General features: G+C 40.3%; 2 protein-coding genes across 4 annotated transcripts; both read left to right on the forward strand.

The window, feature by feature from the left end:
- The first annotated feature begins 497 nt into the window (after positions 1-497).
- LOC109704016 (cysteine-rich repeat secretory protein 3-like) lies at positions 498-2624 on the forward strand. 3 transcript variants are annotated; one of them, XM_020224758.1, is made up of 3 exons: positions 498-1409; positions 1604-1711; positions 2181-2624. In XM_020224758.1, the coding sequence occupies exons 1-3, from the start codon at positions 569-571 to the stop codon at positions 2186-2188; spliced, it is 957 nt and encodes a 318-aa protein (XP_020080347.1). In that variant the 5' UTR covers positions 498-568; the 3' UTR covers positions 2189-2624. The 3 variants fall into 3 exon arrangements, with proteins under 3 accessions (XP_020080347.1, XP_020080349.1, XP_020080348.1); XM_020224760.1 differs by having other exon boundaries at positions 498-1406; XM_020224759.1 differs by lacking the exon at positions 2181-2624 and having other exon boundaries at positions 1604-1719.
- A 15861-nt stretch (positions 2625-18485) lies between these two features.
- Positions 18486-21686, forward strand: LOC109704017. The gene is made up of 5 exons (XM_020224761.1): positions 18486-18710; positions 18846-19210; positions 19310-19699; positions 19930-20003; positions 21628-21686. Exons 1-5 carry the CDS (start codon positions 18486-18488, stop codon positions 21684-21686), a joined length of 1113 nt encoding a protein of 370 aa, XP_020080350.1.
- Positions 21687-22077: the final 391 nt, after the last annotated feature.

The following is a 22077-nucleotide window of genomic DNA, read 5'->3' on the forward strand; positions in this document are numbered from 1 at the left end:
TATTAAATTTTAATTTATTATAATTTTTAGCTCTAACTTTTAGAACGGTTGCAATCAAATAGTATATTTCTACTTAATTGACTAAATATCGACAAACCGTAGATGTAAAAACTTAATTTTTAACTATTATTTTATTATTAATTATAATATTACTATAATATTTTTACATTAATAATTTAAATTAAAAATTATAACAAATTAAAATTTAAGAACAAAATAGCACGCCTGAGGACCAAACAATAAGTTGTGCAGCTCTGAAAATAATTTGAGTTACATTATGAGGCGCGCATAGCATGACCAGAGATGACCAGACTCACCAGAGAGAGAAAAAGCAAGTCCTCCGTATGGCCCCCTCTTTACTCCCTCAGCTGCCCCCAACCCCGTAACACTGAACTAGGGTTATCTTTTATTTTCTTTTTTTAAGAATTACAGAAAAAAGAAAGTAACTAAGAGAGAGAGAGAGAGAGAGAGAGGGGGGCGAAAAGACTAGAGAGAGAGAGAGAGAGAGAGAGAGAGAGCGCAAAAGAGAAAGAGAGCGAAGAGGGGGGAGAGAGAGTAGAAACCCTAGATGGGCGTTTCCGAAGCCCACCCGTCGTCTCCTCCTCCCCGACCATCATCATCGTCATTCTCATTCTCATTCTCATTCTCAGTCTCAGCCCCGCCCCTTATTTTCCTGCTCCTCCTCGTACCGACCGTCCTCTCTCTCCTCTGCCCCGTCTCCGGCGCCGACATCTACGCCCTCGTCTACAAGGGCTGCGCCAACCAGACCCTCGGCGGCGGCGGCGGCGGCTCCCAGCAGTCGGTGGCCGCGGTCGCCTCCGCCCTCATCGCGCAGTCGGCCTCCGCCAAGTTCTACAAGGCCACCTCCTCCTCCGGCGGGGGCGGCGTGTTCGGGGTCTTCCAGTGCCGCGGCGACCTGAGCCCGGGCGAGTGCTCGTCGTGCGTGGGCCGCGCGATCCCCATGTGGTCGTCGCTCTGCGGCTCGGCCGTGGCGGCGCGGATCCAGCTGACGGGGTGCCTGGCCCTCTACGAGGTGTCCGGCTTCCCGCAGGTTTCGGGCACGCAGATGCTCTTCAAGACCTGCGGCTCCGGCGGCGGCGGCGGATCGGGCTTCGAGGTGCGCCGCGACACCGCGTTCGCGCAGCTGCAGAGCGGGCTCAGCGGCGGGAATGGGTTCTACGCGACGAGCTACGAGGGGGTGTACGCGATGGCGCAGTGCGAAGGGGAGCTGTCGGCGGGGGACTGCGGGGAGTGCGTGGCGCAGGCCGTGCAGAAGTCCGAGGTCGAGTGCGGCGGCGCCCCCTCCGGCCAGGTCTACCTCGACAAGTGCTACATCAGCTACAGCTACTACCCCAACGGCGTCCCCCGCGGCGGTGCTTCCCCCGGAGGAGGAGGAGGAGGAGGAGGAGGTGCGGCTGCTGCAAGGAATCTCTATCGTGCTTAATTTTAACTAAATTAATTAATTAATTAACTGATCAGTACTCTTGGCCTATTTATTTTTATTTATTTTTTTTAAAAAAATAAAAATTACGACACTAGCTAGCTCGCTAGCAGTAGTAGTAATTAATGTGAGCGGTATGTACTTTGGTGATCATTTTTATAGGGCAGCAAACGACGAAGACGGTGGCGATAGTGGTGGGAGGAGCGGCGGGGCTCGGATTTCTCGTCATCTGCTTGCTCTTCGCCAGAAGCCTTCTCAAGAAGAAAGATGGTGAGTGAGTGAGTGAGTGAGTGAGTGCGGCGGTTACTACTTACCTTACCTTACCTTACCTTACCTTCTTCTGCTGCTACTACTGTCTAACAAGGAGATAAGATAAACTATTAATAATATACGCGTCTGAAGACCCATCCATCCCCTCCCCTTTAACTTACTTTTGAGACGTTTAATTTGAAGTAGGCCCCCTCAGCTTTTTTCTTATTAAATTTGGTGGTAATGCCGCTGCACTTTCTAGCTGACAAAATGACGGATGTTTTTGAATAATCGACGGCTGGTCATTGTTTGCTTCCAACAAAACAGCTTTTACTTGATGATGAGAAATATTATTAATTCCCATCGCACCTTACGACGGGAATAATTTGGAGGCTGTTGCATGAAATTTTAATTTGCTACTTTCTATTTCTCCATGTAAATATGTAACGGTTTTTTTTTCTTTCTTTTTTTATTTTTTATTTGGATGCAGATTTTTGAAGAGGTTGTTGGAGAGGAAGGGGGAGGGAGGGGATAGGTAGGAAAGTTAGAAGTGAGGAGAGGAGATTGGGTTCGAAATTTGGGGAATATGGATTTTTGTCCCTTTGGAGTTGAATGGAATGGGGTATACAGGGGGATTATTTTTTGGCGTTTCTTCCTCTGCCCATGTGAGTGTCTTCAGAGAGAGAGAGAGAGAGAGAATGAATGGGTTGATGCACAAAAGAAAAAGAAAAAGAAAAAGGAAAAGAAAATAAACGAACAAACGAAAAGCGGGGGCTCCCATTGTCTCTCTGGTCCTGTTGGAAGATGCTGTGTGTTCGGTGGTGCATGGCTCATCCCCGTTACTGTACATCTCCTGTCCCTGCCGTAGAGCTGTAAGAGAGCAGAAATTAATTTACGGGATTTTTCCAAAGAATTTGCTTTCCTGATTTTCAAATTTTGCATAAAAATATGCCTCTGTTGGGACCGNTTTTTTTTTTTTTTTTTTTTGAGGAAAATTATATGGCCTTTTTTTTAAACTCATCTTGAGTTGTTGTTTTGTTTGGGAGTGAAAATAGATAGATGAATACCAGACAGTCGGTAAAACGTAGGCTTTCTTTTTTGTATTTTATGATCAATTTTTTATTTTTGCAACACTACATTAATTAAGCTTAGTTTGGTAATTGACACTCTTGTCATTTTTGTTTATATATGTAACTGAGGGTTCAATGTAGTCGCATGTTCAGATTAGGCACTTTTTATTGGAAATCATTAATTAGGATAATAAATTGCATTATTTGTCCGTGAGCTTTTGAGTCAAGTTTCGTTTTGTCCTACATTTTGCCCTAGGGCCTCCTGCATGTCACATTCCAGATCCAGAACTTTCAGTAATATTTTATTTTAATAATGTTTTATTTTAATTCTTGTCTTAAGAGTAAAAATTATTACTTACAGTTAGTTTATCAGTACATCCATATCTCGTGAGTTCATTGACTTTTTTATCTATAAATTCAATTCAATGGTCCAAGTTTTCGGACAGTCATGTCATAGGATTAAAATATGACATAAAAAAGGGACTCAAATTATATGTGATATATATACATATGCGGATGCCCTGCCTGTAGGTAAAATGATTCTCTCTCTAAGCGCATTGCGGTGGATAGATAGTAAAATAAATTTAATATCTCAATAATGTATAAAAAATTTGTTATTATTTTAAAAATCAAAATAGTCTAAATATTTGGCTTCTTGCAAAAATATATTAATTTGCTGAAATTAATTAGTAACAAAATGCTCATAGAAAGATAATAGGTCTGTCAATCTATTAAGTCAAAACTGACACACTATTTGAAAGAGATTTAGATAAAAAAATTAATAAAAATTAATATTTTATAAATCAAACAATCAGAGGTTTTTTTTTTTTTTTTTTTTTTTTTTTTTTTTTTTTGTATAAGCTATATATTATCTCTTCCATTTTTATATAAGCTATAATACTTATCCTTTTAAGAAAATAAAGATCTTTTTAAATCATATATCAATCTAATTTTGTAAACATTCTTACATCAGTTAATAAAAAGAATCATACAAGTAGAAAAATAGTAAGCATATGAAAAACTATACAATAATTTTTTAAATGACAAAAAGATATACAACGTAACACAACTTAATACAGCATATATAATACAGAATTTTACTTTCGGAAAAAAAATATAAAGAAACAAAAGATAAAAAATAATAATAATAAACCTTCAATACAACAAACATATCATTTCGAATACTATACAAATAAAAAGAACGTGAAAAAACTGAATAAAGCTACCTAAAAAATTTCAACATTACAATATAAAGAATATGTAAATCTTTTAAAAGAACTTCTGAAATTTAGAAGAATGCTCGATTTGATGAAGATGACAGTGCCAAGCTCGGCGATACAGCGTGCAAACTCATCCTCCGTCCACAGCACGTGCTCGATCTTAGCCTCAGAGCCCATGGAGGAGGAATAGAAAGTAGAGGAGAGAAGGGGCTTTTGTGTGAGTTTTTACGATTTACGGTTTAGATTAAGGTTAAGAAGGTTAAGATGGGTGAACCATTAATTGGATGTTATTTGGAGAGAAGGCGAAGAGTTGGGTTAATGTGGGTGGACGATTAATTAGATGTTATGTACGGAGGGAAGGCGAAGGGTTGGGTTAAGGTGGGTGGACCGTTAATTAGCCGTTATGAATAAAGAGAAGGCGAAGGGTTGGTTTCACAATATGAAGTTCAAAAGTAAAGGAAATACAACAACGTAGCATTTTTTTGGGGAATTAATGTATAGGTATAGATATAGATAGATAGGTGGAGAACAATATATTTTCCTACATTCAAAAAGAAGCAGTTTAGTGATTCGGTTAAGATGTTTAGAGACACAATGAGCGGTTCGGTTCCAGTGCTTAATGAGCAGTCCGTTTTAGAATGCATTCGGTTTGATTTTCATACAAAAAATCAGAGAGGCGGTTCATTGGTTCGGTTCGGTTTAAGTGCTAATTTAGAAAAGAGAAAAGTAAGAGAAGATAGAGAATTGATTCGATTTCAAATAGGTGGTTCGGTTCAAAAAGACAGTTCAATGGTTCAGTTTAGATGTTTAGAGATACAATGAGCGGTTCGGTTCAAGTGCTAGATGAGCAATCCAATTTAGAATGTATTCGGTTCGATTTTCATACAAAAAATTAGAGAGGCAGTTCATTGGTTTGGTTTGATTCAAGTGCTAATTTAGAGAACGGAAGAGAATCGATTCGGTTTCAAATAGATGGTTCGGTTCAAAATAAGTAGTTTGATTCAAAGTGGAGTTATTATGAGGATGAAGGTGACTTGCCACGTGGTAAAAAATATTGTGATTTCATATAGGTTTATAGATGTTTATATAAGAACTGAATTAAAACCCTTTTTAACGTCGGAACCATTAACTTCAAACTTAGCATTTTAAGGATAAAATTGGAACTTACTCAAAAGTTTAGGGACTAGTGGTACAATTTGTTCTTTTCGATTAGCTTTTTTTAAGCATTTTGCTCTTTTGTGTTTTGGCATTTTGAAATTTAAAAAGCGTTGTTTTACTATTTATATTTTTATTACTCTTTTACTGCGCGTAATGGCAAAATAATAAACTATATGGTAGTGAAGGACTCTAGTCGACAATTTTTACTTCAAAAAGAGACTCAGCCGATAAGTTCAGGGAGTAGTGCACTTACTATGTTTTTTTATTTTGCAAATTATGAGACAATCGTGCGCTATGATAGCACTTTATGGTTTATCATTTATTGCTGCTTTATTGCTGTAAAATGTAGCACTTTATTATTGTACAAAACTGTAGTTTTTGTGGTGAAGCAAATGTTAAATTGTAGAATAGCAAACTATATTTTTTCGTATGGAAGTGCAAACAGCCAAAAGGATGAGTTAATTAAGATCTTGATGTAATGGCGTAGATGACCTTCGACTTATTTTTTTAGAATAAGATACATTTTTTATACGAAAAATACACTAATTTTTCAATTCATGAATGCTTAAATGCTTTCAAAAAATAAAAATCAAATTTAAAATATTTTAATTATATAAAATAATATTTATATGGCTAATTTGCATACAAAATTTACTAGTTTTAAAATTTTACAAAAGTGGGCCACTATTTTGAATTTTGTAGATGTAGTCTGAATTTTTAGACCAAAATATTCTTATTCTTTTTTTTTTTCTTTCCCATCATCATTGCCTTCTCCGCCGCCTCCGTAGTCCTCGGTGATGTTAACGAGAGTGGCGTCATCTTCTCTTCTTTCGCCTCCACGTCCGCCGACGTCGATGCTGTAGGCGAAGGACTCGGAGCAGGTGCAGTGAATGCGGAGCGGACGGAGGTGACGAGGTCGTAGCCGAAGCAGTTGTCGCCTGTGAGGCTGAGGGCTAAGACCGTAACATATTGAAATCCGGAAGAAATTATCGAACTTTACCCAAATTGGTTAAAGTTGTCGAGAGAAATAGTTGGATAGGTTCCATTTAGCATTCCAACAAGATTGGAAGGGCTAAAAATGAGTTTAAGAGGTGTTAGAAAGGTTTTAGCATCGATCGGCGCAAAATAGAATCGAAAACGGCACAAAACCAGCATTCTGGAGCAAGTGTACCGGTACAACCATCGAGTTGTAACTGGTATAGCATCGCAGGACGAGAGGGAGAAGCTCTCGAGTTTGATACCGGTACACTTTGAAAATGTACTGGTACAAATCTCGCATAACCTAGAACCGTGCTCTCGGGTTTGGTCTCTGCGCAGAGTTGTACTGGTACAAAATAACGTGTACCGGTACACTTTGGTGTGGCAGCACCAAATTGGTCTGTTGCAAATAAGACTTTTTGGAGGGCTTTGTTGCAATTGTTACAACATGTAATATACCCAACACCTCTCCCCTTCACAGCAAACACTCTAAACTCTCTCCCTCTCTCATTTCTCTCTTTCTCTCTCTAGAGATCTTGCCCTAGAGCAAGGAGGAGGAGGAAAAGAAGGTGTTGAAGGAGATTTTGGTGGTTCTAGGAGCTCTCCCACAAGGAGGACTTAGTAGAGCTTGGGATTAGAGGTGAGTTCTTGCAAGATTACTTCTAGGATTTGGTTTTAAACCCTAGGTTTTGGAGTTTTGAGCTTCTTAGAGGCTTTAGAAACCCTTTAGGGCCATGAATACAATGAAACCCATGAGAGCTTCATGTGCTCTAATGGTGGTCAACTAGCGATCATGTTAGATGCCATAGGGGTGTTTGAAAAGGCTTGGAAATGGAATTAGAATGCTTCCTAATGGATTCTAAGTTAGCTTTTGCTTAGAGATGAGATCAATTTAGGAAAAATCCCATTATGTCATTGTTAGGGCATGAATTTTGGAAATTTTGTCTCCGGTTGTTTCCGTGGTAAATTGACCTCTTGAAAACCTAATTAGGGGTATTCTCAATGCGTGGAACAACTCCGTTTGACGTTACGAAAAGTCTAAGTAAGAGATCTTGTATATAGGGCCTAATTCGGCACTATTTTGGATATAGGTCGCGGGAGAAGCGTCTCAAAATCACGAGAGTCGAATTACAACCCTTCTACAATATTCAAGGTGGGGGGTACATTCTGGAATCGTTGGATTCCCTTTTATATCTATTTCACTTTTTTGTTGAACATTATGTTAATAGTCATTCATGCATGGTAGGGTAGTTTACATGTGAAAATTGGTTGAATTTTATTTATATGCTTCTAACGTAGATGAGCATAGAGAATGATAAGAACCATAGTGGACATGTTTGTGGAACCCTATACTTGTGTGAATGTGAGACCGAGACTATGATAATAGTAAACAAAGGTGACATTGACAATAGAGACAAGATTGACATCGAGAAATAACTCGTTAAACAAGATTTAACCATTGGTGGCACTGTGACAAGAATGACCTAGAGAGTGGCATGAATAAATAGGTAGAAACCTATTATGATAGTGGCATTGTGGCTAGCGGCGATACATTTTCTAAGTGGGAATTGGATCGATACTCACGATATGTCTTGGCTTGAGGGTGGTAGCTCTCCATCAAGCGGTGCGTTCCGGAATTGTCACAACGGGGAGCGCTGTCCCCGAAGACGGTCCCTCGGGTCTTGTAGTGCTTAGAGCCTCCCCGAATGAAAGAGATTTTGGATTGTGAGTTATTAGAGTTAAAAAGGTTAACCGGTAAGATTGGGTAAAAAGCCAAAGTAAAGTTATCAAAAGAGCATGCATGCATAATCATTCATATTTGTTTAAATATATCCACTAACAGCTTTCTTGCAGGCATAGTATTAGCATTAGTATTGGCTACTTTTCTTTCCTTTAAAATACTTATGCCTGAATAGGCCTAGTGGGTAAGTCGGTGAGATCAGTTGCTGAACCCACTGGGAACTTCAATGTAGTTCTCACACCACTAACCTTACAGATCCGAGCGCGAGAGGGGCGGCGGAGGATCGAGGCAAGAGTGGCCACCGGAGTTATGCATTTTAGTCATTCCCTTTTTGGTTCATGTATCCACTTTCTTTTGTTGGTTAGAATTATAAAGTTGTAAACAATCATGTATTTTGGGAGAATGATTAAGATGTAAAAGAATTTATGAATGAAAGTAAAGAGAATGTAATAGTTTTAGTTTACTAATATTTGGTTTAAATATAGTCAAATATTATGTATGGTTTTATATTTTAGCTTAGAGTTTTCGCTTCTGTTGTTGCTTGCCCTCGTGCAAGTCTTGTATAATTGCAAATCTTTTTATTTGATTGCTTAATTATACTTGTTGTTGGAGCCTTGGGCGGGCAGGGGAGGCCCTGTCCGTTCGGTGTTTGTTGACGTGGCTCGAACCCGAACAAATTGGCGGGGAGCGGGGCGTGACAAGGATGCACATGCGCTTCTCCAAGAAGAGAAAAAAGATGCAGAGGCTTTAAAAAATAAAAAATAAAAATAAAAGAATAAAGAAAAAAAAAATTTCTCCTTGAAAGACTATTTTGTATCATTACTGTTACAGAAAGGCCAAAAATCAAAGAAGAAGGACAAATAATACTGCTCAAATAAAGTTGCACTGTTTCAAAAAAAATTATACTATTTGAAACGAACGTTACACTCTTCGGGACGAAAATTGTATTTTTTGAAACAAAAGTTTTAACCTTTTAGCTAAAGTTATACTGTTTGAGTGAAATTGCACTCTACAGCCTCCTCGCCATAAAGGTCTACCGTCCAATTATCATTTCAAGTGACCCCTCCTTACCTCCCTCCTTGCCTTCCTCCGCACTCTTGGGGTCCCCACCTGCTCAACCACCCACGTGAGAAGAAATCCTTCTCTACTCCCTCAACCTCTTGGACGTTCCCCGCTGCCTTTCTCCCCGTGCCCATTCTTGATAACACAAGGGAGAAGAGCGTGGGCACATCACTGAGCTCGACTGGCATAGGGCAGTTGAGCGAGTAGAGCGAGACACCAAAGACCGCCTTGAGCGCGTCTTTGGCCGATGAAAGCCGAAGAAAACAAAAAAGAATGAGAGAGAAAAAAGGAGAGAGAAGAAAAAAAGTATTTTGGTAGATATGCAAAATCTTTTGCAAAATGGTTTATTTTTACAAAATATCAAAACTAGTAAACTTTTTATGCAAAATGGCCTATTTATATTGAATAAATTATTTTGTACTAACGAATAATTTAGTTTAAAGTTTGTTAGTAAAGTTTAAAAAAATGGTATCAAAAACCAAATCAATTTATTCGTTGAATAGGGCAAAAGAGCCACCCTTGCAAATGAGGACGATCATAAGGGTGTGAGGCCTCTCCCTTCCGCGCAAGCAACATATCTTCTCACTTCCGATACCGTCTTTGCTGTAGGATAAAAAAAACTTATCTCATGACTGCTTCGTCTTGGACACTGCCTCCTACTAGCACTTCAAATTTGTCTCCTCAGTTTATTTTTAATATATATTTATGTATTGTTATAAAATCATAAAAATTATTTATATATCTTTTCAAAATTTTAGTCAACTTACAAATAATATATTTTTTTTCCAATTTTTAATATTTTATAAAAATATTTTTAATTACATTTTTATTAATTTTTGTTAAATCTTTTTTAACTAACAATTCAACCAACCAAAGAAAATAATTTCAAATGAAAAGATTATCTTCTACCAAATTATATTTCCTTTTTTATTTGATTGTAAATTATTCCATATTGAGGAGAATCTTTTATAAAAATTTAACTTTTTTCTATTATAAAAGTTACGTTATACATCATATATTAAGAAAATGAAAGAAGTAAAATAATCAGCCTGCCCGAGAAGAAAAATAAAGTGATTTTCTAAACGACGAAAAGAAAAGATAGGGAGACGAGAAAAAAGGCTAAAAAAAAATTAATAGAGATTCATGGAAATTTAACTAGAATGATATTTTTGTAGGGTATTAAAATTTTAGAGTATCCAAGTTGACATTAAATTTAGAGTGATATAGAATTTATTTTTAAACTTTAGAAGGTACAATAATATTTAATTCTTTTATTTAAATTTAAATTATATGTAGGGATGAAGGCATAATTCAATAATGAGTGCTGCCAAAATAAATGCAAATAAAAATTTAGTGGATAAATAAGATTGGCCAATTTGCATAAAAAATTTATTTATTTTGGGCTTTTGCATAATCGTGCTACCTTTTTCGTTTTTGCAGATTCGGTCCGTTTTTTCCGCCGCCTGACCAAAATGTCCCTCGTATACAATAGCCTCCCACGTATTTTTTGACATACGTATACTACCCTGCCGTACGGCCTGGGGCGCATTAAATGCGCCGCTTCCGCCTTACGCAACCTTGCTCATTTCTCGGAACCCGGACCACATCCGCCCCACTATTCGCCAGCCCCGCCGTTTGTTGTTGGGCTTTAAGACTTAAATAAAATTTTTGAAGCTAAATTACAAAAACTGCATGCCCCGCAACAGGGATAATAGTGCAACGCGAAGGAACAACGCGAGGATAAATGGTGCAACCGTCCTTCTAACAGTGCATCCCGAGGCTCGCTCCAGTGCAACCTCTCCATAACCTGTCAAAATTTTACTTTCTTTATTTCTTAATATAATCTGAAGTTAAAAGTGCAAATGAACGGCGTCCCCTCCAAATGCAGGCGAAGCGTCGGCGGTGCAGGACGGTCGGCTGCGGGGCAGGACGGTCCTCAATGTGCGAGATAACTGCTAAACGATTGAAGAAGATAAGCGTCGGCGGGGCAGGAAGCTTGGCGGCGGGGAGGACGGTCGGCGGCGGGGAGGACGGTCGTCGGCGGGTCCAGAGTTCGAGAGGTGTGACATAACTGCTAAACGATTGTGTAAAGTTTTCTCATAAAAGCTCACGCGTTCTTTTAACTGTATAATAAGTCCATAGTTAAACGCGAGTAATAGTGCAAGATAGTGTTAATAACAGAACAATAGTTTACAAAAAAGTGCAACGAATCTTGTAAGAGTGCAATACGGTGTTAATAACAGTGCAATAGATTGAATAAAGAGTGCAAATAAGCTTGTAAGTGTGCAATACGGTGATAATACCAGTGCAATGGTTTGAAAAAGAGTGGTACTAAGCTTGTAAGGGTGCGTTCGAGAGGTGGAACATAACGCCTGATTTATTAAAGAAGATAATAGTAAGACATCTCTTTACAAATCATACTTTCTTCGTCAACCGTATAATAATAGTGCAACATTAAACGACAATAATAGTGCAACACAAGATGGGGTAAAAGAGTGAACGTAATAAAGTGCAATTGTTTGAAGAAAATGGTGCAACAATTAGTCTAGCAGTGTAAATTTCGACTCCCCAATTGGTGATAACATGATATTAAGAGTAAAAGAAGACTGTAAGTGGTGCACTTTTTGATCAAAATAGTGCAAGATTCTTCAATAAAACATGTAACAATAAAATAGTAGTGAAAATTTTTCTCAGTATTTGGTGGTAACATCAACATAATTGTACAAATACTTCTAAAATTGATATTACATTATCATAAAAACAGTGCTACATTGTTTGGAAAATAGTGTAACAAATTCGCAAGTAGTCAATTAGCCTGTGATCAAGTATTACATTTCTTTTGATGCAAATTACACAATTTTATAATACTTTGTAACATACAAAGATGACTTGCATACAATACAACGTTCTATTATATAAAATTTAACCAATTTGTACAAATAATTATTTAACAAAAGTATGGAATCATATAAGCTTGTCTGCAATTCCACGCGCACGTAGCCGACGCAAACAGGTATAGGCGGCCAGGGAAGAGTGCCGAAGGAGACTACAAGGAGAAGGCGACTCGCTCAGAAGGGTACGAACCAGCAACGAGGTGCAAAACATCGACTCTCATTATCTCGAATGCTTTATTTTCCATGAGCCTGGTTGCTCGTGGTAAATAAAGTACTCTAGATAGTGCGTGTAACGACCAAACCCACTAGCAACAATAACTCGTTGGGCCCAACCGCCAGCCCAAAATGCTTAAGCCCAGTTATTATCATATCCTCATTCCTATTCGATATGGAATTATTGTGGTGTGACAAACTCCCCCCGTTAAGGCCCTGACGTCCTCGTCAGTCCTATCACATACATAGCCCAAGATCACCAGGCGATGTGAGACTCGTTTCGCTAGCCTTGTCATCCAGACCCTGGCATAGCCCGTCACCTTGTCATTCAGACTCCGGTATAGCCTATCACCTTGTCTTTCAGACCCTTGCTCAGCCGAGACTCATCACACATTTTCAGCCGGTGAACTAGCTCTGATACCAAATGTAACGACCCAGCCCACTAGCAACAATAATTCGTTGGGCCCAACCACCGGCCCAAAATGCTTAAGCCCAGTTATTATTACTAGTGTCTAAGTCTTTTATATACCCAATCACATCCCCATTCCTATTCGATATGGGATTATTGGGGTGTGACAGTGCGAATCAATCTTAACCACTCGCTGTGGTGTCACCGTCGGTGGCTGCCGCATCACAGAAACTCGAGGCGGACGCCGCCACAGCGACTGAGAATACAAAGAGCCTTCTCGTACTCCACCGCTGCGCTACCGCTTGCGGGGAACGCCGTTGTCGACTTCACCTCCTTGACCAAAGGTAGTGTCGCCGTAACGGGGAATGCATCTGAAGAACCCATATTTAAAGATAAAGAAAATACGTTTGAAGAGCCTCTTTCACTTTCCGAGGAAACTTCAATGTGCCCACCGGTGTCTCTTCGCCTAACCTACCCGCCAGTGCCTCTTCGCCTCACCGATAACAAGTATAACGTATACGTCACTGTTCGAGTTGGCCGCTAGCATTAAATGCGACTGGCGCGGGAAACGCTATTCGCCAGTCCCAGTGTTTGCTGTTCTGTTCTCTCAGATTGGGAAGAATACGCAACCGGTGATTTGATTATTGATGCAAATGAAACCACAATAGTGCAACATTCCAAAAAGAGTGCATTGCAGCTTTACTTTAGTGCAACAAATGAGGTAAAAGTGCACTATGCGATGAAATATTTCTCTGTATCTAAACGCAAATAGTGCAACATGGAGTAAAATACTCCAACTAAGATTGTAAGGGTGCAATGCGGTAGTCATAATAGTGCAATGGTTATGAGAAATTAGTGTAGTGTTTAGGGCTGTTACACTATTTCATTTCCATTTGCATCAATAATCAAATCGCCGGTAGCGCGTTCATCAAAATCTCAGATAACCGAAAAGCAAACACTGGGTCGGCGAATAGTGTGGAATATTGAGTTTCCCGCGCTTGTAGTCATTGGGTTCTGTAAACGCCGCTTTCCCTTCCCGAGGAGAAAATCCCCTAAACATTCCCTTCCGGGCATTAAATGCGGCCCATGCGCTTCACGCAACATCGCTCTTTTTCAGAACCCGGACCACATCCGTTCTGCTATTCGCCAGTCCCGCTGTTTGCTGTTCAGCTTTAATAAATTAAAATATCTAAAGCTAAAACAATACTGCGAGGCCCGCATTAGGGATAATAGTGCAACGAGAAGGAGTAATGTCACGCCCCGGGACCGATACCAATTTGGCCCGACCCGAGCACGTCAAACAGACGCCGAACGGATAGAGTTTCCCCTATCCGCCGAAGGCTCATCACATGTACATTTTCATCAATAGAGAAAAGCACTAGCGGAAGCATACACAAACGGCTTACACGAGGGTAAGCAATAGCCATTAGTGAAAGAAAGGAAAACTAATCATCTACACAAGTAATATGATTCATTTTAGATCATATACATTACATCCATCTTTTACATTTAGGATTCTTTGCATTTCATTACATGATTTCATCATTTCTTTCTTACATCACATTTACCTCAAAATAAGCTTTACATTCTTTTCTTTACATCACTAATCATCAAGTACAAAAGATGATAAAAGGGTGTCTACTAACAAAATATAACACAACTTTGGTGGCCTCTGACTAAGGCGCGATACCTTTACCTCGGTCGCTCGCCGGCTCGCTCGGTCCCGGCTCTGTGGAAATAGTAGGGTGAGAACTACAACAAAGTTCCCAGTGGGTTCGGCCTCAACATCACCGACTTTTCCACTAGGACTAACTCAGGCATAATAGAAAGGATAAGCTGAAATATAGTAACCAATCTACAACATGATGCTAATATGCCTGAACAAAAGCAAGGAATATGCTCAACATTAACATATGCAGATTATGCAAGTTCTTTATTCTTTTCACTTTACTCTTTGTTCTTTGTTCTTTACACTTTATTTTTTGCTCTTTGTTCTTTAATCTCAAGGCTAACCCGGGGGTTTCGCCACATTAACTTGCTTTACATTAAGTTCATCATCGCAGGAACTCACCCGCTAGGACCGTCCTTCGGGTTTACTCCAACCCGTGATGCATAACTCCGAAGCGCATCGCCCGAGGGGGAGCGACCGCCCTCGAGCACGGAACTCATAGCAAGCATGATCATATCCTTAACTCAAAGGATTCATAAGTTCAATCTTGACTTTACACTAACTCTAGTGTTCTTTATTTCACTTTATGTTGCCACTCTAGCAATCGTTGTTCTTTACTTTTCTTTTACTTTTGCCATCTTCGGCATTCTTGTTCTTTACATTTCTCGTTCTTATTGCCCCACTTTACTTTAACTTTACACATTGTCATTTTCATCATTCTTTACGTCCCCTTGGTTCTTTGGCTCACACTAACTCTAGTGTCACTTCACTTTAACTTTATCAAATGCCACTCGATCTATGTTATTGTGTCACTCTGTTCTTTTGCTCACTTTGGGTGCTCACTTTTCTCTCATGCATACACATAGGGTTTTAGACATTCACATAGTTCTCACTCATCATATTATGCAAGTTGTACTCACAATCATGCATCATTACATTTCCATCATCACTTTACCCTAAAATGCATGCAACAACATTTATATATGCTCAAATGAATGACACATTAGGCATAGAGGGAAGTTCAACGAGTTTGAGAAGCACCACCCACCTCGTAGGCTTTCAAAGGTGCTCCAAGGATTTTCTTGGGATTTTTAGACCCTTCGTTCTTTACCTGCGGCAAAACGAAGCTAAATTAGGCTTAATTGGCCATAACTTTACATCGGCTTTTCGCAACATTAATCTGAGCGCACCAACGCGTCGGAAATACCCCCAATTAGGCTTCTAGAGGGTCAATCGCACTTAGAAATCCCCATGAGCAAAAGCCCCAATTTGGTGCCCTAGCTCCAATACATATGTCAAACTTAGGGTTTGATCTCAAAGAGAAGCAAAAATAGTTTCATTATACTCTAAAGAGTTCATCTAATCCATTCCTAGCTCATTCCAAATCCTAGTTTGGATTTCACCATGAGAGGGGTCAAGCTCTCCTTCAAGCTTTACCTCCAACAACTAACCCATGGTCTTGATCTCAAAAGAAGCAAAAAGAAAGCTTCATAGACTCTAAATACTCCATTAAAACCATTTCTAGGTTAACCCAAACCCTAGTTTGGAATTTAACATGAAAAGGGGCAAAGCTTACCTCTAAACTTGCTCCTTTTCCAAGCTAGAGAAGGAGAGGAGAGGTTTTCTTCTTCTCCTTGTCTTCTTCTTCACTTTCTTCCTCTTCTTTTCCTTCCCTTCCTTGTCTTCTTCTTCTCCTTCTTTGTCTTCTAGAGAGAGAAAGAGAGATGAGAGGGAATGAGAGGGGAAAAATGAGAGAAAATCTCATTAGGCCCCATAACATAGCTATTGGGTTGCCAAAATGCAAATAAACCCCTCAACTTTCACTTTAATACACTGCCCGAACTGGGCAGTTCGCGCAGGCGGGGACCAGTCTCTCCTTCAGGGACCGGTTCCCGAACGTAGTCCCAGCGCAGCCAGAGCTGCTGCGCGCAGTGCAACCGGTCTCACCTTGGGGAACCGGTCTCTCGGGGACCGGTCTCTCAGGTAGGGACCGGTTCCCGAGAGCTAATTTCTCAAGACTTAGCCGATTTTTCGGCTGTCTCATTTCATACGCGTTCGGGGACCGGTCTCTCCCACCAGGGACCGGTCCCCGAGAGGTCAAAATCTGCAGTTTTGCAGAATTTGATTCTATAGCTCTCGAAAACCTCCCGTAACTCACTTTTAATCATTTTAACATTTTCGGACTTTCCGAAGTGTACCGTCCTCGCACTTTGGTCAATTTGACTAAAGTTCGACATTTTCATTTTTCGAATTTTCGGTATATTACAAGTAATGCCAGGTTAAATGATGCAACTGTCCTTCTAACAGTGCATCACTAGGCTCGCACCAGTGCAAACTCCACCGAGGCAATGAGTGAATTCACCTGTAATCTGGTCCCTCACATGGAGAAATCGTGCAACCCCTGAATGATTAAAGAAGATAATAGTGTGACATTTCTTTAAAATGCATACATCATTCTTTGAACACTATAATAATAGTGCAACATTAGGGCCGCTAATAGTGCAACTAGGTGAAAAAGAATGTAACGAAGCTTATGAGAGTGCAATGTGTAAAAATAATAGTGAAAATATGGTGCAACGAATCGCTCAGCAGTGTAAATTTTTCTCTCCAATCGGTGTTTATTAAATGATAGTTAAAGAAAACTGTAAGTGGTGTAATGATGAACACCAAGCGCAGTGTTGCCTTAACCTCTGTACGGGAGTGCTTCTGATTATCCCATATTTACAAAAAAAAGAAAATACATTTCCAGACTTGCTTTCACTTCCTCGTTATGCACACCGGTGTCACTTCGCCTCATCTCAACGGACAAGTTTCTGTAGGAATTCTTGCACGAGCATTAAAGAGCCTTAAATGTAGCCTGCGCGGGAAACGCTATTTTCGGGCCATGATATTCTATTCGCCAGACCCAGTGTTTGCTGTTTGCTTATATATAAGATTTGGATATGCAGCTGCACATATCTCGAAGACAGAACGCAATCTTAATGATGTCGCTGACGATATATCTTGTTAAGGTACAGTTGAAAAATGGCACTATTACCGAAACAGAATGCAGAACAGCAATTTAAAATATCGTTGCAATAGATAACACAATAGTGTAACACTAGTCAAAATGAGTGCAATATAATCGAAAGCATTATCGAATCGTCCAAAATGGTGCAAGAGTTGCACCGTTTTATTATCAAAGCCGACGATTGAAAGCTATTCCAACATTGTATGCCGACGGGTTGGAAATGAATTATGGCGGGAATGGACCTACCTTTTCCCGCCTCATGCATAACTTACCAACTCATACACGTTAATTGGATTATATATTGATGAAAGAGTGGTTTTGAATTACATTCAGCTAATTTCTTGTTTTCAACTCTTACAACTCATGGATAACGCTGAAATTCTAGTGCACTGCCATTTTAATGGGTTCTTTAAGGATGAAGGAGACATTGTCAAGTATGTAGGAGGATCCTGCTGGCTCACTTTTATCAGGCAAGGGGAGACTTTTAATTCTCTGTGAGCACTGTTCTTCAAGTATATGAACACTTCACCGAAAAGCTGCAAGATCGATATAAAACTTTGCTATAGTGGGGAATTCAGCAAACTCATCGACATTGTTGACGACGACGATGTTCGAAACTTGTGGAGACTCTATAAAACCCACGCGTTTCTGATGGAGCTGTACGCTGTGAGTAAATTAGTCGAGAGAAATGTTCCTACATGTGATCCCGATGATATAGACGAAGTGCTTACAGACGAACGGCTGGAGTTGTTGATTAACAGCCGTTTCAGGGATGCATCTACATCTACTCAGCCGACAAATTTTGAAATAGTTGGCTCGTAAGTTACACTATTATTACTCTTTTGCACCATTACTGAAGCTTTATTGCACCCGTAAGTACATTATATTCAACGGTTGCACTACTCCGTAAATATTTTTGCACCATTATCTTTTATCTCTTTCACCCGTAAGCAATTTATATTTAATGGTTGCACTATTTCAAAATTTTTGCACTACTAACTTTTTATGCTGTGCTGGTTGGTAATATTTTGCATCATTACCTTTTACCTCTTGCACCAGTAAGAGCTTTATATGTAAGGGTTGCACTACTACATATATTTTGCACAACTTACTATTTACAATGCACTGCTTGCTTTTCACTGGTACTGCAGATCCTCCCATCCTATTCTCATCGACGATGTGGATGCGGCAGACAATGACGACAGTTTTATTATCGCTGATCTGAAAGGCGAAACGGATTCCGACGCTAGCATCCGTATCGTCGCGTCTTCTCCCGATGGACTTCATCGGACATACAGCGCCATGGATGTCATCCTGTTACTCCAAAGCGACGCAGTATGACTTACTGCTGAGCAATTTGGTTACGACAAGATGGAAGAAGAGCTCATCCTGAATAGCGCTACGATGGAGTCAGATGGTAACGTCGTAGATGTGTACGATGTCCACGATGGCCAGCTCTACAAGACCCAAGGCGACTTCAAAAGAGTTCTCAAAGCATACGCAATGAAAAGAGGTTTGGAGTATGCACCGACCAAATGCAACGATCTTAAGATAATCGCACGATATCGTGTCACAAATTATCCGTGGAGAATAAAGGTGCGTCAAGTACTAGGACTTACTCAATAGTGGGTGAAGAAATTTGATTCGCAACACACTTGTAGCAGGGTAATAGGGGGATTGGGCCACAGGAATTGCGATGCTGCATTTATCTCAGCATTTGTTAGGGAGCAGGTCGTGGCAAACGAGAAATACACGCTGAAGATGGTTCAGACCGAGATTCTCCGGCAGCACGGCGTAAAAATTTCCTACTGGAAAGCCTACCGGGCCAGAGAAAGGATCCTTCAAGAGGTGTGCGGTGATTTCGAGGGCTCGTTCGCTGCACTTTCCTTGTATATGCGAGAGCTGAGGAGTGGAGATGCGCAGGCATGTCTTCAGCTACTTTACCAGGACGAGGGTCGTTTCCACCGTTTTTTCTGGGCATTCGGTGCATTGATTCGAGCATTCAGGAAGCACTGCAGGCCGCTGATTGGAATGGATGGCACGTTCTTGCATTATTACGCGACGTTCATACCATTATTTTACTATGTTGCAATATTGTATATTATATTGATGCGAAATACAGTATTTTGCACGATTACGCAATAATATACACGCTTTGTAATTCTTCAAGGTACTTTCCTAACTGGTAAGTTTAGAGGTGCTCTGCTGATCATGTCATGTATTGATGGAAATAACTGCATACTGTTATTAGAGTGGGCAGTTGTGGAAGGTGAAAATCACTATTCCTGGCATTGGTTTCTGGACCAGTTGCGGGATGGTGTCGTCGGTGATCGCGACGTCAGCAGAGCAAACAGTGTATTTGCTATTATTTTTGATCGCCAAAAAGGTTTGATCGAAGCTGTATCCGATGTTTTTCCGGATGCAGCTCATAGTTATTGCATGTACCATCTGTCTACCAATCTCCCGCACGCGCCAAAAAATACACCTGCGTGGAGAAGATTTTGGGCGGCGGCGCGTGCATACACTGTCGCGGAGTTCAACGAACACATGGAGAAGATGAAGGAGTTGAACCCCGAACAGTACAAGTATGTAGTCAAGCTTCCTCGGCATAGGTGGGCTACCCATTGCTTCCTTAGAAGGCGTTATTTAATGCTCACTTCCAACTATACCGAGACAATAAACAGTGTTATTCGACATCTAAAGGGCCTTCCAATTACCAACCTTGTCGAGAAAACACGTAAGAAAATAGCGTGTTACTTTTACTAGAGGAAAAATGCTGGGGAGAATATTACCAGTGTTTTAACGCCTTATGCAGAAAAGATATTAGAGAGCTTCAGGGAAGCGTCCCGCTTTTACATGCTGAACCCTTCGACCAGTGTCCTATTTCAGGTATTATCGCGTATTTTGCACCATTTTAACAATAGCATGCATTACTTATCAATCCGTTACACTAATGTTTGGACGTGTTGTACGATATTACATATTGTTACACTAGTGTACGTATTATATGTAGTTTATATGTACTCAGTGCACTATTTGTCTCACCCCTTCGACTGGCTTGTTGTTTTATAGGTAATTGCACTCAACAGTACGGAGGTTGTGGATCTTTCCAAAATGACATGTTCTTGCAAGCGTTAGGACATTGACGGCATTCCATGTAATCATGCCATGCGAGCAATTTCATTTAGGCTGTGGGATCCGTATGATTTTGTCGAGGACTAGTTTAGGACCTCGACTTATCGCACAACCTACAACGACTACGTCCCCCCCACCAGAGGCAAAGAGCAATAGCCTGCAATACCAAGTAACATCGTTCTGCCGCGGCCGCCAAACATGCGCATACAACCGGGAAGAAAGAAGGTTGCACGGAGAGAGTCTATTGCTAACGGCTTAATAAAGAAGCGGTGCGGAAATTGTCAGAGGTGGGGGCACAACAAAAGATCATGCAAGAACCCTCCTCTGGCCAGAGCAAACCAGCAGACATCGAAAAATCTACACTCCATATTGTAATAGTTCAAGGCTCATTAGTAATAGTGTAACGTAGATGATAATTGTTCAAGAGTTTTTGAAAAATAGCGTAAAAAAACGGATAAAAGTTCAACATTCTTTGTAAATAGTGTAACGTCATCCACAGTGTCAACATTCATTTCAACTTTGCTACTTTGCTTAACAAATTTATAAATAGTGTAAAAAAGCGCGGCTCTACAGTGGGCACGCCGACGGCCGACGAGTGCGGCCTACGTTGTAGTACATGAATTTTAGCAAATTGCGAAGTTCGAGTGTGGAAATGATAATTGAAACTATCCGACACCTTCTAAAGGGTTTAGAGATGTTTGTGGACAAGTTTGAGAGCTATCAGACCCCTGGAAGTGAGAAAGTGCATTGCTAATGCAATTTCTGTGCATTCTGCATTGTTGTACCGGTACAACTTTGATTTTGTACCGGTACAACAAGCATCAGCAGCAACAGCTGCGTGGCAACAGGGAGGAATTGGTCTTTTGGCCTTCTATCTTATCCCTTCAGGCCTCTGCTCGACCCCTGATGTTACCTGAGGGTCAAGGGAGTTTAGAGGAAGAGAATTTCACCTCACCCACTTCTCACTCTAGGGTTTCTCTCTCTCTACCATGAAATCAATAGTTTAAGATAAAACTTCTTCTCCCTCTTTGATGCTAGCTGAATTGGAGACCTTTGGGCCAGCTGTGGAGAAGTAGAAGAAGAGTATTTGAGGTGTTTCTCTGTTTCTAATCAGCTTGTAGCTGAGTGAAGACTTAGTAAGGTAAATAATTTAATCACCTACTAATAGAATATGTTGGTAGTATGATTGAGTTTGATTTTGGATTTCTTATTCCCAGCTGGTTGGAGGGAAGGATTTAACAGTTGTAGCAAGGTGTTTACTAAACTTTAACTCAGTCGGGGCTGAGTTGGTGATCCTACAAGGTAAACTATTTACTTTCTTTATTGTCGGATATGAGATTATGGGTATTACGGCTGTGTTGAGGCTGGTTTGCTGCAGGTTGGAGATTAATTTCAGCAGCTAAAGGGGAGTTTATGGGCTGCAATCCTTCTACTTAAACTTAAGGGAAGTTAGGGTAAAGCTGTGAAAAGGTGAATAGCTTGGTAATTGCACTACTAATACTATATTAAACTTACTAGTGAGGTGTTGAGAGGTTGATATTTGAGCTTATGTTGCAGCAGCTGAGTTACCCACTTCAAGCTGAATTTAAGGATAGATATAAGCTAATTTGGGGTGTTATATGTCACGACCCGCGACCACCCGTCTGGCCGAGGTTGCGGTGCCGCCGACAGACCACCGAACGGACAGAGTTTTCCCTGTACGTCCTAGGCATCGCAATCAATATAATACAAATGGTTCCAACCGGGAACAGTATTCAATCATAGATTGCAAATGGAAAGGTATCAATAATATAACACATCCTATGTTATTACATGCATTCATATTAGA

Source organism: Ananas comosus, unplaced genomic scaffold (genome assembly GCF_001540865.1).
Source record: "Ananas comosus cultivar F153 unplaced genomic scaffold, ASM154086v1, whole genome shotgun sequence".
NCBI classification, from domain to species: Eukaryota; Viridiplantae; Streptophyta; class Magnoliopsida; order Poales; family Bromeliaceae; genus Ananas; species Ananas comosus.

Coding starts and splice junctions, on each gene's coding strand:
- LOC109704016 (XM_020224758.1), top strand. CDS start 569: ATGGGCGTTTCCGAAGCCCACCCGTCGTCTCCTCCTCCCCGACCATCA. Junction 1,410..1,603: donor AGGAGGAGGAGGAGGAGGAG/GTGCGGCTGCTG, acceptor TCATTTTTATAG/GGCAGCAAACGACGAAGACG.
- LOC109704017 (XM_020224761.1), top strand. CDS start 18,486: ATGGAAGAAGAGCTCATCCTGAATAGCGCTACGATGGAGTCAGATGGT. Junction 19,211..19,309: donor TTTTACTATGTTGCAATATT/GTATATTATATT, acceptor TGGTAAGTTTAG/AGGTGCTCTGCTGATCATGT. Junction 19,700..19,929: donor TTGAACCCCGAACAGTACAA/GTATGTAGTCAA, acceptor CGCCTTATGCAG/AAAAGATATTAGAGAGCTTC.